This window comes from Biomphalaria glabrata, chromosome 1, assembly GCF_947242115.1.
Source record: "Biomphalaria glabrata chromosome 1, xgBioGlab47.1, whole genome shotgun sequence".
In the NCBI taxonomy this organism is placed as follows: Eukaryota; Metazoa; Mollusca; class Gastropoda; family Planorbidae; genus Biomphalaria; species Biomphalaria glabrata.
This window is the reverse complement of record NC_074711.1, coordinates 56,055,594-56,069,302: the sequence shown is the minus strand read 5'-3', so window position 1 is coordinate 56,069,302 and position 13,709 is coordinate 56,055,594. Positions and strand designations below refer to the sequence as shown.

Below are 13,709 nucleotides of genomic sequence, written 5' to 3'. Positions count from 1 at the left end.
ACTTTTTTTTTTAGCAGTGGTCCAGAAAACACAGAGCATGCGAAAAGTGATGAGGACAGCCAGACTAAAATGAAGAAAAGGGAAATTAAATTATCAAGTGTCCTGCAGCTCAGACAAGAAATTAAAGACAATAAAAGTGAAAGTAAGTGAATTTTTTGTTCTTCAAATTTATTGGAGGGGGGGGGGGGGACACCAGAATTATGGATAAAATGCTTATTTAAAAATGTTTGAAACATTTCATTTTTTTTTTTTTCAGGCATACGTGAAATATTGAAGAACTTCTCTTTTGTTGGTTGTGTAAATCAAAGCCATGCATTAATACAACATAATACTCGTCTTTATTTAGCCAACACAACAACTTTAAGGTAGATTTTTACCATTAGAGTTATATATAGTTCTAGTACTCTTTCTCTGGCAAAAAAAAATATTAATTGTAAAAAAAAAGTAAAGCATTTTTTTTTTCTACTTCTTTTTCTTCTTTTTTTTTTTTTTTAAGCAAATATTTGTTTTATCAAATCATGATTCAAGATTTTGGAAACTTTGGAATCTTTAGGCTATCTGTAAGTTCTTTGCAAAGTGATGAACATGTTATGTAAGTGTCAGATCTTGTATTAGTACATAAGTTATGAGTTTAATTGTACCTTCATTGTGTAATCAGTACTGGTAGTTAAAAACTCAAGAAACAAAAATTATTTGATAAACATAGTCCCTGTCATGAATTTTTTTAGAATAATTAAATATATCAGATTTGTTGTTTTTTTTCCTCACAAATGGCTGCCAGGTTCCTGCATCAATAAAAGAACTTATATTACTTGCTCTAGACAACCCTTTATCTGGATGGTCTCCTGCTGATGGACCAAAAGAAGATATGGCAGATTATGTTGTAACATTTTTAACATCAAAAGCTGAAATGCTTCAAGATTATTTCAGTATGGAAATTGAGGTAAAAACAGAATACTTTCTAAATAATGTTTTGACAAGCAAACTTTATATTAATTTTTAAACAAATATTGTGTGTTATTGTTGTTGTTTTTTTCAAATTTGTTTTGATGTGTGGTTTCCCTAATCTTCATGCAGTTGTTTCAATATCATCAAACTATTTAAAGTTTTCCCTTAATAGAAAAAGGATTAGCGGTGCACATCTTTATTTTGATTCTTAACATTTTCATGGTAAAAATATAAATCATTTAATAACAAAAAGAACCATAAGAACACTTGATTGTACTTGAAGTATGTACCAAGGATGGAAAGTGTTTGAGACCTTAACTAAGCTCTGTAGCAGGGATGAAATAAGAGTTGATAAATTTAGCTTCAGTGTAATTCAGGAATCAGAGATGCCCTTAATGAGTTTTATATGATTTATAAATTTTATATCTATTTTTATTAACAAGAATTCAAACTACAATGTACTTAGTTGTATCAATGTTTTTCAATATGCACATCTCTAAGAACTCTTGATTAATTTCTTCCATTTTTACTACAAACTTCTTTAAGGGGGGGGGGGGGGGGAGATGGGCTTAATATAACATACTGTCTTCTGTTGGGATAAAAATACTGTAAATGTTATGTGCTCTATTTAAACAATTTTTCAAAGTTAACAGTAATTACATTTTTTTGTGTGGCATGTTAATATTGCTGGATTTTTTTTATTGACTAGAATGGTAACTTGATGACTCTGCCCATGTTGCTGGAGAGTTATGTCCCTTGTTTGACAGAACTCCCTCTATACATGCTTCACCTAGCCACTGAGGTTTGTCAAACAATTTTAACTTGTAAAATATAAAGATAGTAAGATATTTTAACTAACATGTCTTGATATATAGATACTGTAGCATCATTTATCTTACTACTATTTATTAAAATTAGAACAAGAAAGAACAAAATCTACCAGCTGATAGAATTGAAGACAATATTCAATGACACTGTACATCCTGTTAACAAGTGAAATGTAAAAGATACAGCTATTTTTTTATTTTTTTTTAAATAACCCCACTTATATTGAGTGAAATAGCAATAACTATTTTGAATCAATCATGCATCAGTCATCTAGAAGGCTTCCATGATGCACTTTCAAAAGCTTTTTGTCATAGTAAAAAGGAATCTTTTTTTTTTAATTTTTCAAACTGAATAGATCAATCTATTAAATATTTGTTTAAGAGATCAGTTAAATATTCAAATAAGCTTATACAAGAAGTTAACAGTTTGCTTAACTTAGTTGATTTTTACTGACCTTATATCAAGTTACTCAGTCTGTTTGGTCAACATTTTTTTTTCTCATTTCTCATTTTCGGATGAAGTTGAAACTTTGCTCAATGTTTCATTGTCAGTAACAACACAAGAATCCAAAAATTAATCAATTAGTTAATCAATTTGTCACAATTAATACCTTTTGTTTTATATAGAAAATGTACTAAATTGACAATGTGCCACCAGTGACAATAATCACATTAATGTAGAGAATTAAGTTGTTAGTAAAAAATTTCAAACTAGCAATAGACTAAAAGAAACTTTCTATTTTTATGAATACTGGGTACTTGAAAATGAACATTGGGAAATAATAAAGCATGCTATCAAAAGAACAGCAGAAGAGGTAGTTAGATTTTAACAAAAGAACGAGAGAATGGGATGGTATGATGATGAATGCAGACAAATTACAGAAAAGAAAAACAATGCTCGGATGATAATGCTACAGAGAGAAACCAGAAACACTAGACAACAATACAATGAAGCAAGAAGAAGGGCCACAAAAGTTGTGAGAAAGAAAAAATGGGAATGGGAAAAGTCTGTGACTTATAAGATCCTGTCTAGGCTTATAACTAAGAGGCTTGGAAAATACTCAGAAGAAATCTTAGGTGACTATCAATGTGGTTTCAGACCCAATAAATCCACAACTGATCACATCTTCACACTAAGATGTATACTAGAAAAATGCCATGATTACAACATAACAATCCACCAACTCTTTATAGACTATAAAACGGCATATGACAACAAGGAAGGAAATATCTATATGACACTCTACAGGATTTAGGAATACCTAACAAGCTGACAAGACTTATACATTAAACAACTCAAAAAGTAAAGTTATAATACAAGGAGAACACTCACTGGAATTTAGGAGTAAATGAGGATTAAGACAAGGTGATTCACTTTCTTGCATGTTTTTCAATTTGACACTGGAGAGAGCTATAAGAAATACACACATAAACACAAGGGGAACTATTACTAACTACTTCAGGAGAGAAAATATGGGTCCACAACCAACAGGGACAATATACAGCCAAACTCTATAATAGCTTGCTTACAAAACAGCAAAAAGAAACTACATCCTAAAAAGACTCACAACCAATAAACAAAGAAAAAAATCCAACATATCTTGGTGTAAAATTAGACCAAAGACTGTCTCTAAAACACTTTATGGCAGATTTAAAAGAAAAGGCATCACAAAGATTAAACATAATAAAACACCTAGCAGGAACATCCTGGGGAGCTGAAAAGAAAACCTTAAGACAGTTATACACTGGATACGTCAGATCTGTAATGGATAACTGTCTCTCTATACAAGTAGCTGCCAACAAAACCTATCAATCATCATTAGACACAATCCAAAACCAAGCCTTGCGTCTAATCAGTGGATGTATGAGAACTACTCCCACAGCAGCCTGTGAAATAGTCTCCAATATTGAACCTCTTAAGTTAAGGCGCAACAGAGCAGCATTAGAAGCTATTGAGAGATACAGTAGGTTGGAGGACAATCATCCTTATAAACTACTAACACAGAGAAGTAGGAAAAACAACCAAAAAAAGCAAAGAACTCTGATCCAACTTACTGACGAACTAACCCTAAAACACCACCTACCCAATAACAGAGAAACAATTACCAGATTTTCAAACATAACGCCCGGTCTCAACTACAAACAACCAACCATTAAAACACATTTGCTAAATAACACCCTAACAAAAGAATCAAATCCACTGCAGCTCAAAGGAGGCACGCTCGAAACAATTGAAAGCTATCCAAAAACAGCTATCCATATATACACCGATGGATCAGCCTTCAAAGCCACCATCAATGCTGGTCTTGGTGCTTTCCTGGTCTTCCCCAAAAATAAATACTTTGAAATAAGTGCACCCTGTGGCAATTACTGCTCAAACTTCCAAGCCAAAATTGAGGAAACAAATTATATGAAGGAGTGCAATCACCATCAGATATTGTTGTCTTTACAGACTCTCAATCTACTCTGCAAGCACTTAACAGCAGCACCTCAAACAGCCCAAGAGAGTTGACAACACTAATTGTGATAATCCATCAGATGATATCAAAATTAAATATCAATTACACACTACAGTGGATCCCTGGACACATTGGCATAATGGGAAATGAAAAGGCAGATAAACTCTCAAAGGCAGGATCATCTATGGAACAACCAGATAGACCTGTTTACTACCTCACCCTAAGGTCAATGTTAGTTAGTCAACAATCACAAAGAGGAGTGGCTCAACCAATGGGCATCAGAAAACAGGCAGAGCCATGTACAAAGAAATGACCATGCCTAACAAACTGGACAGTATTAACATCCTCCCCTGCAAAGAACAATCTACACTTTTTGAACTAAGAACAGGGGGACACACCTCTGTTAAATTACCATCTGAACAAAATAAATTCCACACAACTCACCCTTTGTAGACACTGTGCCTACCCTTATGAAACCGTAAACCATATCTTCTTTGAATGCCCCTTCCTAATCCACCTTAGGCAGACCCTACTTCCACTACAGCCAAACATAACCAACACCCTTTACGGTAGTGCTGAACAACTGAAGAAAACAGCACACTATTTTTTCTTTGACGCAGTCTGCAAAAGAGCTCACAGCTCAGCAGCAATTACTTTGCTTATGCCGAGACATTGCCTTATTGGGTAAAGAAACCTCTGACATTGCTAGAGCCTTCACACAACTAGGAGAAGCATCTCGACCAGCAGGACTTGAGGTCAATGACAGTAAAACTAAGTACATCACAATGACAAGGGACAATCAAAGAGAGGGACAATATATCAAAATCCAAGACCACAAATTTGAAAATGTCCAAACTTTCAAATATCTAGAAAGTACAATTGATTTAAAAAATGACCTACTAACAGAAATAAAGGAAAGAATATCAGGAGGCAACAGAGCATTTTATAGCACCCATCATTTACTTAAGAGCAAAACAATATCAAGGAAAACCAAGAAAATAATATACAAAACCATAATAAGACCAGCAGCAATGTATGCAAGTGAGACCTGGAAACTGACAAAAACATCTGAAAATATACTAAATACTTGGGAACGAAAAATTCTTAGGAAAATCTATGGTGCTATACAGGATGAAACAGGGTGAACACACACACTAACCATGAGATATGTCAATTGTAAGAAGACTCACCAATAGTGACCGAAATAAAAAAGAACAGAATGCGTTGGGCAGGTCACCTTGAAAGAATGTCAGATAACAGAGGAGCAAAAATTGAATACTGGTACAGGCAAAAAACAAAAGGCAGACCTCGAATGCCATGGATTGATGATGTGGAAGCAGATCTGCAACAGCTTGGGGTTAGGGCGTGGAGACGAAAGGCCCAGAAGAGAACTGAATGGAAGGATGTGTTGAAGCAGGCCAGAGCCCTCCATTGGCTGTATTACCATTGGGATGGATCGGACGGATAGGTGCTTGAATAGCTCAGTGGAAAAGCATGTTGGCCTCCCATCATGGAAGCTTGAGTTTGAATTCAGACTCGAGCAGACCCTTTTTTTTTTAAATTGCTTTTGAAAATTTAATTTTATGTTGAAATACCCTTCTGTAAACTTGCTTATTGTAAAATGATTTCTTTTGCAATAATGAAGCTTATTATTATTTAGGTGAATTGGGACTCTGAAATTGAATGTTTTAAATCTTTCTGTGAACAAACGGCTTACTTTTATGCCTTTAAAAAAAGCTCAGTGGAATCTTCAGACGAAAATGACAGCAAGGTACCAGTATTGACATTTTCATTGTTATTTATAATGCTTAATTATGGTTGTCACAATCTTCAATAGTGCTACTGTCACGTGTCACCAATGGAGCCAGATGTCACGATCAGACTTGAACTATATTGCACTATCAATGAATGTGTTGCCGAGGATCTTGAAATGATCTTTCAATAAGATAATCGTATAGAAGTAGACATCTATGTTGATGATACGATCATATAGAATGTTGCCAATTGATAAGAGGATCATCTAGGTCTAGGCGTTACAACTTGACAAATATGATCTAAGTACGATCTAAATTCAATGAAGAAACTTCTCTTCGTTCAAAAACAATTACTTTAATTAATAACTTGAAAACACTATACACAAAATAGTTACAATGCTTAAATGTACTTGAATAACTGATCTATTCAATAATATATCTGAGTCTTGATATGAATAAAATATATATTCTTAACTACATACAAGTTAGATCCTATCTCTATGAATATTTACAACCGACTCTAGTACGTCTTTACACTAACACGTTCCGTACAACACTAACTAGAAAAAGTATAAAGAAAAATAAAGCTTTGGGCGAATTGCCACGTGACTCATATCTCATTGCCGCTTGGTTGATATCTGACCAATAAATGTAGCAACTACATAATAATTAATATTTTGAAACCAATGAAATTCATTTCGAAAATGAAACTAATACAAGGCTGGTTTTTCCCGAGGTCGTTGACCTTGCCGGCAGACCTTGGCTGATACTGTGTACGTGACATATTACCCCCTGCTATCTTAAGCATTTGTATGGTAATAAAAATGCGTAAAAATAATACATGTGAAATGTCATCATTTTGAAATATAAAAAAATAATTATGACATTATAACTCATTTGGTTAGTACTAATGTGAAAATGTGTACATGGCAAAATATATTGCATATGAAAAATTGACATAGAAAAAATGATGTATACATGACAATCTTCTGAATAATACTAAATCTAATACAAATCTTAATATGTGTGAAGCAATGAAAAATTCCAATTATATGTCATGTATCTGTACCATTATAATAGGATATATGCAATAATAATATACCTGAAATAAAATACCTGAAATAAAATGCTCGTGATTTAAAAATTAAGATGTCTGATGCATGTCATATGCAAAGATGCTGAAACATAATAAACAAAGTAATTGATTAAACATATCTTGAATGAGTGACCTTCCTCAGTGGGTTGCTTGATGCTAAAAAAATGTAACATACTGATATAGAACACCTGTGGAAAAAATGAGTAAACAAATTAATTAATTGATTAAATATAACTGGATAATGTTCTTCCTTGACGAGTATGAATGAAAGTGAATCAAGTGACACTAAATATGCTATAGTACATTTGTAAAGTAGAAATGTTAAGTTCGGAACCCTTCTGAGTTGCCGTCATGGTTATGTGTGCGCGTTTTCTAAACTTGAAGAAAAGGTTTTTCAGTTTATGAAGCTGTTGTCTCCATGTCATATTGATCTCACAAATAATGTCTAATTGAACCGCGTTTGAGTTTGGTGAAAATAAGAACTGTCCGAAACCAAAACTCAATTTTCTGGTTGATGAACTTTGAATCTGTAGAACAATGGTATCAGAATGCCCTGCATTAGAATGTTCAATAGAGCAATGACTAAACAGGTATGAGTTCAATCGGTCAACACAGCAATGTTGAAAAAGTTCATTTGTTCCGTTCTGAAGAAAAGTAGGCCCTTTGTTGGATGGAGGATGAAACTTTGTGTTGTCAATGTTGTTGCTCTCTGAGTTGCTTTCGAAGTGCAGTACTGGAAATGTTTCAGAAATACTGGTAAAGAAATCTGCATGGTCTGGAAAAACTTTAGTGTCCTTCACTTTCTGTAGTGCTATGTCATCCTGAGTGATGACCTTGGGAATGTCAAATTGATTTGATGCTGGTAATGAAACATCTATCTCAGGAATGGGTGTTGATGATGTTTCTTCTTCTTCCTCAGGAATAGTTGCTAAGCTTGTAAAATGTTCAACTTCTGCTTTGATGTCTTCACCATCTGTTTCATGGTAATGTTCAAACATATGAACATGAAATACTCTGGTAACCTTGTTGACATTGATTTCATAAAGCAGGTTGGAAATCTTTCTGGTGATGTGAAAAGGACCTTGCCATTTGTAGAACAGCTTGTTACTCATATCTGGTAACAGTAAATTGACTTGATCTCCTTGAGCAAAATATCTTGATTTCATGTGTTCATGTAATATTCTTTGACTTCCAATGTTCATGGTTGTAATGGCTTCTTGAGTTGACTCACATTCTTTCAAATGAGGAATACTAGTATGAGTTGTAGAGTCAGATTGAATAGTGTCACTTTTGTCTGGTATAGCCAAAGTTGATTGAATAAAAATTTCTTTGTTATCTGCTTCTGATTCTGGTTCATGAGACTTGTCTTGATTGTAGCAGAAATGTTCAATGCATACCATAGTATTGGTAGGTAATGATGCAGATGCAGTGTTGTTCAAGTCTTGATGTATGAAGTCATCTTCAATGGTTAGGGATGGGAAAGTACTTGGTAGAGGTGGGCTTGTATTGTCAGGTAGGGATGGACATGTAGTGGGTAGGGATGGACATGTATTAACAAGTAGGGATGGACATGTAGTAGGCAGTGATGTCCCTGTAGATTTGCTTGAGTCATGATGCATAGATTCATTGTTGTCAATTCTGGCTTTGTATTCTGGTTCATTCTTTGTTTTAGTTATGTTGCTTTTCTTTTGTTCAGCTTTGAATTCAATATTTTCCAATTCTAATAATTCTCGTTTTAGTTCTTCTTGACGTTTTCTGTCAAGTTCAATGTATTGTAAATCTGTTCTATGTTCATTCGTAACTTCTTGTACATTATTTAGATCTATATCTTTTTTCATTTCTTCTTGTTTCATGTAACATGTATCTTTTATGACTTGTGACTTTGTGTCTTCATTGTGTAGATATTCCATAATATTCAATAGTCTCATTTTTTCATCATGATCTGCTATGTTGCGATGAATTGCGTCTATTTGAGATTGATGACCTTTTAATTCTTCTTCCAACTTGAATATTTTTTTTATTTCAAGTTTCATTTTTGCTCTTTCATATTGTCTTTTTTTCTCTGCTTCTTGTCTTTGCTTTTCTGCTTCTTGTCTTTGTTTATCTGCTTGTTCTCTATCTGCTTGGCGTTTCTTTGCTTCATGTTCTCTTTGTTTTTCTTCTTCTTGTCTTCGTTTTTCTTCTTCTTGTCTTCGTTTTTCTGCTTCTTCTCTATCTGCTTGGCGTTTCTTTGCTTCATATTCTTCAAGTTGTCGACGTGCCCAGGCTTCTTGTTCATGTAGCGGTAATTTAAGTGCGTTTGCTCTGTCGAGTAATTCTATGAATAGTTGTGTTCTAAGTTTAGGTTGAGAACTTGAATCCATTGTATAGTTCTTGTGTTTTAGAATATATGACTTGAATATACAAATATAGTACTTTTGAATATAACAATGTTAGTTATGCCGTACTAGGCTATGAAGTGGAACTTTGTTTTATAGTAGAAGTACTACTGGAGTCGTTGTAGGAAGTGTAGATGTATTCAACCGTATCAGGTTAATAAAATATTGCTGAGCCGTACAAGGCTATGAACTTTCTTTCTCTTGAGATTGTAGATCCGGGGACACGACAATTCGTTCACTGACATTTCGTTCACCGACAAATCGTTCACGACTTTTCGTTCACGCGACTATTCGTTCACCAGACATTTCGTTCACCCGACTATTCGTTCACGCGACTATTCGCTCACAGACAACTTGTTCACCGACAACTTGTTCACCGACAGTTGGTTCACGACAAATCGTTCACGCGACAAATCGTTCACGGCACGGACAAATTGTTCACAGACAAATCGTTCACTGGATAGTAACATATTGTTTATATTATATATTCTCGTCGCGTGTTTAATTTATTTACATTAAAACTTTTTTAGCTATTATTTCCAAATGCAAAAAATTTCTAGAGATCAGGTCAAATCCGAGTTTATTTAATTTCGTTGTTGTTGTTAATATTTTGTTAATGAGGACAGTATGTGGTAAAAATTATACTTAAAAGAAAAAAAAATATAAAAAAAAGAGATCTTACAAGCTAGCTGAAAAATGTAAACGGGCCCTCACTTTACTATAGGTAACATTTTTACTTTCACCTTTAATATACCTTTACACCCCCCCCCTTTTTTTTCATCTACCGGGAATCTACCCATTCATCTGGATACTCTAGTTAACACCTAGTGGAGTGCTAGACAGACTGGCTCCTCTGGAAGTCATACAATTTTATTGGACATTGCCTATACACATGTTCAATCTGTTAACATTGAAAATATCTACTAGACACTAGTATAGTACTTTCCATCAAGTTTAAAAGAAGTTTTATTTTATTTTTATTTTAGTTAACTTGTTTCTATATGTGACCACCCATTGGTAGACTAATTTGATTGCTTTGACTTCAATAACAAATTTATTGAAACATTTTTATTTTGTTGTTTTGCAATAAATTATAATTTTTTGATAGGGAACCAAAATATTTCCTAGTGTTCTATATGTAATTAGTTTTTTTTTCTTAGATGTCTTAATTGATAAGTATTAACCTTAGATCTGTATCTAGTATGTGACGTTCAGAGTTGAACAGTGAAACCATATATTGTACCAAATCTAGTACCATCTAAATTATCTCTCGTAAAAACACTGAAAGGATTGTGGAAAAAATACTAGTGTCTGAGCTAGCCAGGAAAACCAGTGACGTGGCAGAATCATGACGCGTAGGACGTAATCATCTTCTTTTTTGAAGAAACGTTATATAAGATTTGTTTTTGTTAATAAGATATCAATAAAATGGGTATGTTAATTAAACATCTGGACCGCTATTAAGAAGATAAGCAAATATGGGTAGGTCGAACAAGACCACATAATGGACATGAGTGTAAAAGAAGGCCTACATGTTGAAAGTAAAAATGTTACCTATAGTAAAGTGAGGGCCCATTTAAATGTTTCAGCTTGCTTGTAAGATCTCTTTTTTCTTTTCAGTATAATGTTTTATCACATACTGGTCCTCATAAACAAAATATTAACAACAAACAAACAAAAATTTACAAAGAATTTCGGATAAAGCCCGATCTCTAGCAATTTTTTTGTTTTTGAAAATATCCAGTGAGCGATTTGTCTGTGAACTATTTGTCTGTGAACGAATTGTTCGTGAACGATTAGTCGCGTGAACGATTTGTCGTGAACCAACTGTCGGTGAACAAGTTGTCGGTGAACAAGTTGTCTGTGAGCGAATAGTCCGTGAGCGATATGTCGCGTGAACGAATTGTCTGGTGAACGAAATGTCTGGTGAACGAATAGTCGCGTGAACAAAAAGTCGTGAGCGATTTGTCGGTGAACGAAATGTCAGTGAACGAATCGTCGTGGAACCATCTATAATAATAATGACGTCAGATGAATGATACTTGATAGATTATAGTGCCAGGTAATTGCTACTGGGCTTATCTATAGTAATAATGATGTCAGTTGAATGATACTTGATAGATTATAGTGCCAGGTAATTGCTACTGGGCTTATCTATAATACTAATGATGCCAGTTAAATGATACTGGACTTATCTACTGTGTCAGTTGAATAATACTGGGCTTATGTTATGCCAGAACTGGGCTTATGTTATGCCAGCTAAATATTACTGGGCTTATATATCGTGCCAGTTAAATAATATTGGTCTTATTGCCAATGCCAATACAATATAATAATATTAGATCTCGAGAGTTATAGTGAAAACTCTATCGTAGATCTATATCTATGATAAGATAAGATATCGATAACCAAACTGAACACAGTAGAACTATTTTCAAGTTGAAGAAAATCGAAGTGTTGTAATTGACGAAGTTTCGAAAAATGTTTCCTTAGATCTTGAAAAAAAAAAAAAAATTTTTTTTTTTTTTGATGACCTTTTGATGATCTTTATCGAGTGTCGGAGGTGCCACTGTCACAATCTTCAATAGTGCTACTGTCACGTGTCACCAATGGAGCCAGATGTCACGATCAGACTTGAACTATATTGCACTATCAATGAATGTGTTGCCGAGGATCTTGAAATGATCTTTCAATAAGATAATCGTATAGAAGTAGACATCTATGTTGATGATACGATCATATAGAATGTTGCCAATTGATAAGAGGATCATCTAGGTCTAGGCGTTACAACTTGACAAATATGATCTAAGTACGATCTAAATTCAATGAAGAAACTTCTCTTCGTTCAAAAACAATTACTTTAATTAATAACTTGAAAACACTATACACAAAATAGTTACAATGCTTAAATGTACTTGAATAACTGATCTATTCAATAATATATCTGAGTCTTGATATGAATAAAATATATATTCTTAACTACATACAAGTTAGATCCTATCTCTATGAATATTTACAACCGACTCTAGTACGTCTTTACACTAACACGTTCCGTACAACACTGACTAGAAAAAGTATAAAGAAAAATAAAGCTTTGGGCGAATTGCCACGTGACTCATATCTCATTGCCGCTTGGTTGATATCTGACCAATAAATGTAGCAACTACATAATAATTAATATTTTTGAAACCAATGAAATTCATTTCGAAAATGAAACTAATACAAGGCTGGTTTTTCCCGAGGTCGTTGACCTTGCCGGCAGACCTTGGCTGATACTGTGTACGTGACAATGGTATTAAAATTCCAATAAACTACTTTTCTGTTTTTTATTATTACTCTTGATACTACTTAAAGCTTTAGAAAATAAGATTGAATTTTAAGGAATGTCTGATCCGATGACTTAAAAAGTAACAAAATAAATAAACAAATAAAACAAATAAGAAAAAAAATCTACTTTTTGTAGTACTTATTGGGAATTTGGTTGCCCTATATTTGCTATTTAAAATGCTTATTTGTGTATAATCAGAGCCTTACAGTATCACATATTCAGATTAAAAAGCTTAGTGGAATGTGCATAAAATAACAAAAATTATGCCAATGTAAACCCAATGTTTGGAATACCAGTATCAAAAGAAGCAGACCAAAAGAAACTTGAATGAGGTTGGTCATCAAGGAACTGAGTCTGATATTGTAGGGTACCCAGGGTAGTTAGACTCAAAACCAAGTCTATGATGGAGCAGTATTTGTGGTATTATACTTTTTCAGGGTTTTGGTGTAAACAGTTGCTATACTTTAAAAGAAAATGTAAGTAGTTGAAGCCAGTGCCTTTAAAAATAATTTTGCTCAGAATATAATGAAACAAACAATATTGAACACAATTTTCTATCACACATAAACTAAATATGATGTTTAAGTGCCTATATTCAGTTGATAAAATTGTAAACTCTATGCTCTTTTCCATTAATAGTATGCCTTTTGCTGCATGAAATGGCAAATTATTTTTCTGTGTTACAATTACAGGACTCAGATGATGAATCTTTGCCAAAAAATGCTTGGAAATGGTCTGTTGAGCATGTGATCTATCCTGCAATGCGGCAAATGTTACTTCCACCTAAATGCACTGAGCAAGACAGAAGTTTTATACAGTTGGCCAATTTACCAGACTTATACAAAGTCTTTGAGCGTTGTTAAAAATATTTTTGCTTTTGTTGAAAATTATGTAATTCAATAAAACTGGTATAAAACAA

The 13,709-nt window shown here is 33.6% G+C and overlaps 1 protein-coding gene across 5 annotated transcripts in view; it reads left to right on the top strand.

The window, feature by feature from the left end:
* The window catches only part of LOC106052286 (DNA mismatch repair protein Mlh1-like), a 25,811-nt gene extending 12,102 nt beyond the window's left edge, over window positions 1-13,709 (top strand). For 3 of the 5 annotated variants that reach the window (XM_056045316.1, XM_056045306.1, XM_056045312.1), the window contains exons 14-21: window positions 15-142; window positions 257-365; window positions 497-560; window positions 782-943; window positions 1,658-1,750; window positions 5,895-6,005; window positions 13,228-13,266; window positions 13,483-13,709. In XM_056045316.1, coding sequence (XP_055901291.1) covers window positions 15-142; window positions 257-365; window positions 497-560; window positions 782-943; window positions 1,658-1,750; window positions 5,895-6,005; window positions 13,228-13,266; window positions 13,483-13,653 — 877 coding nt within the window. In that variant the 3' untranslated portion in view covers window positions 13,654-13,709. The remainder of the gene's footprint in view (window positions 1-14; window positions 143-256; window positions 366-496; window positions 561-781; window positions 944-1,657; window positions 1,751-5,894; window positions 6,006-13,227; window positions 13,267-13,482) is intronic. The other 2 variants (XM_056045327.1, XM_056045332.1) reach the window with 2 other exon arrangements.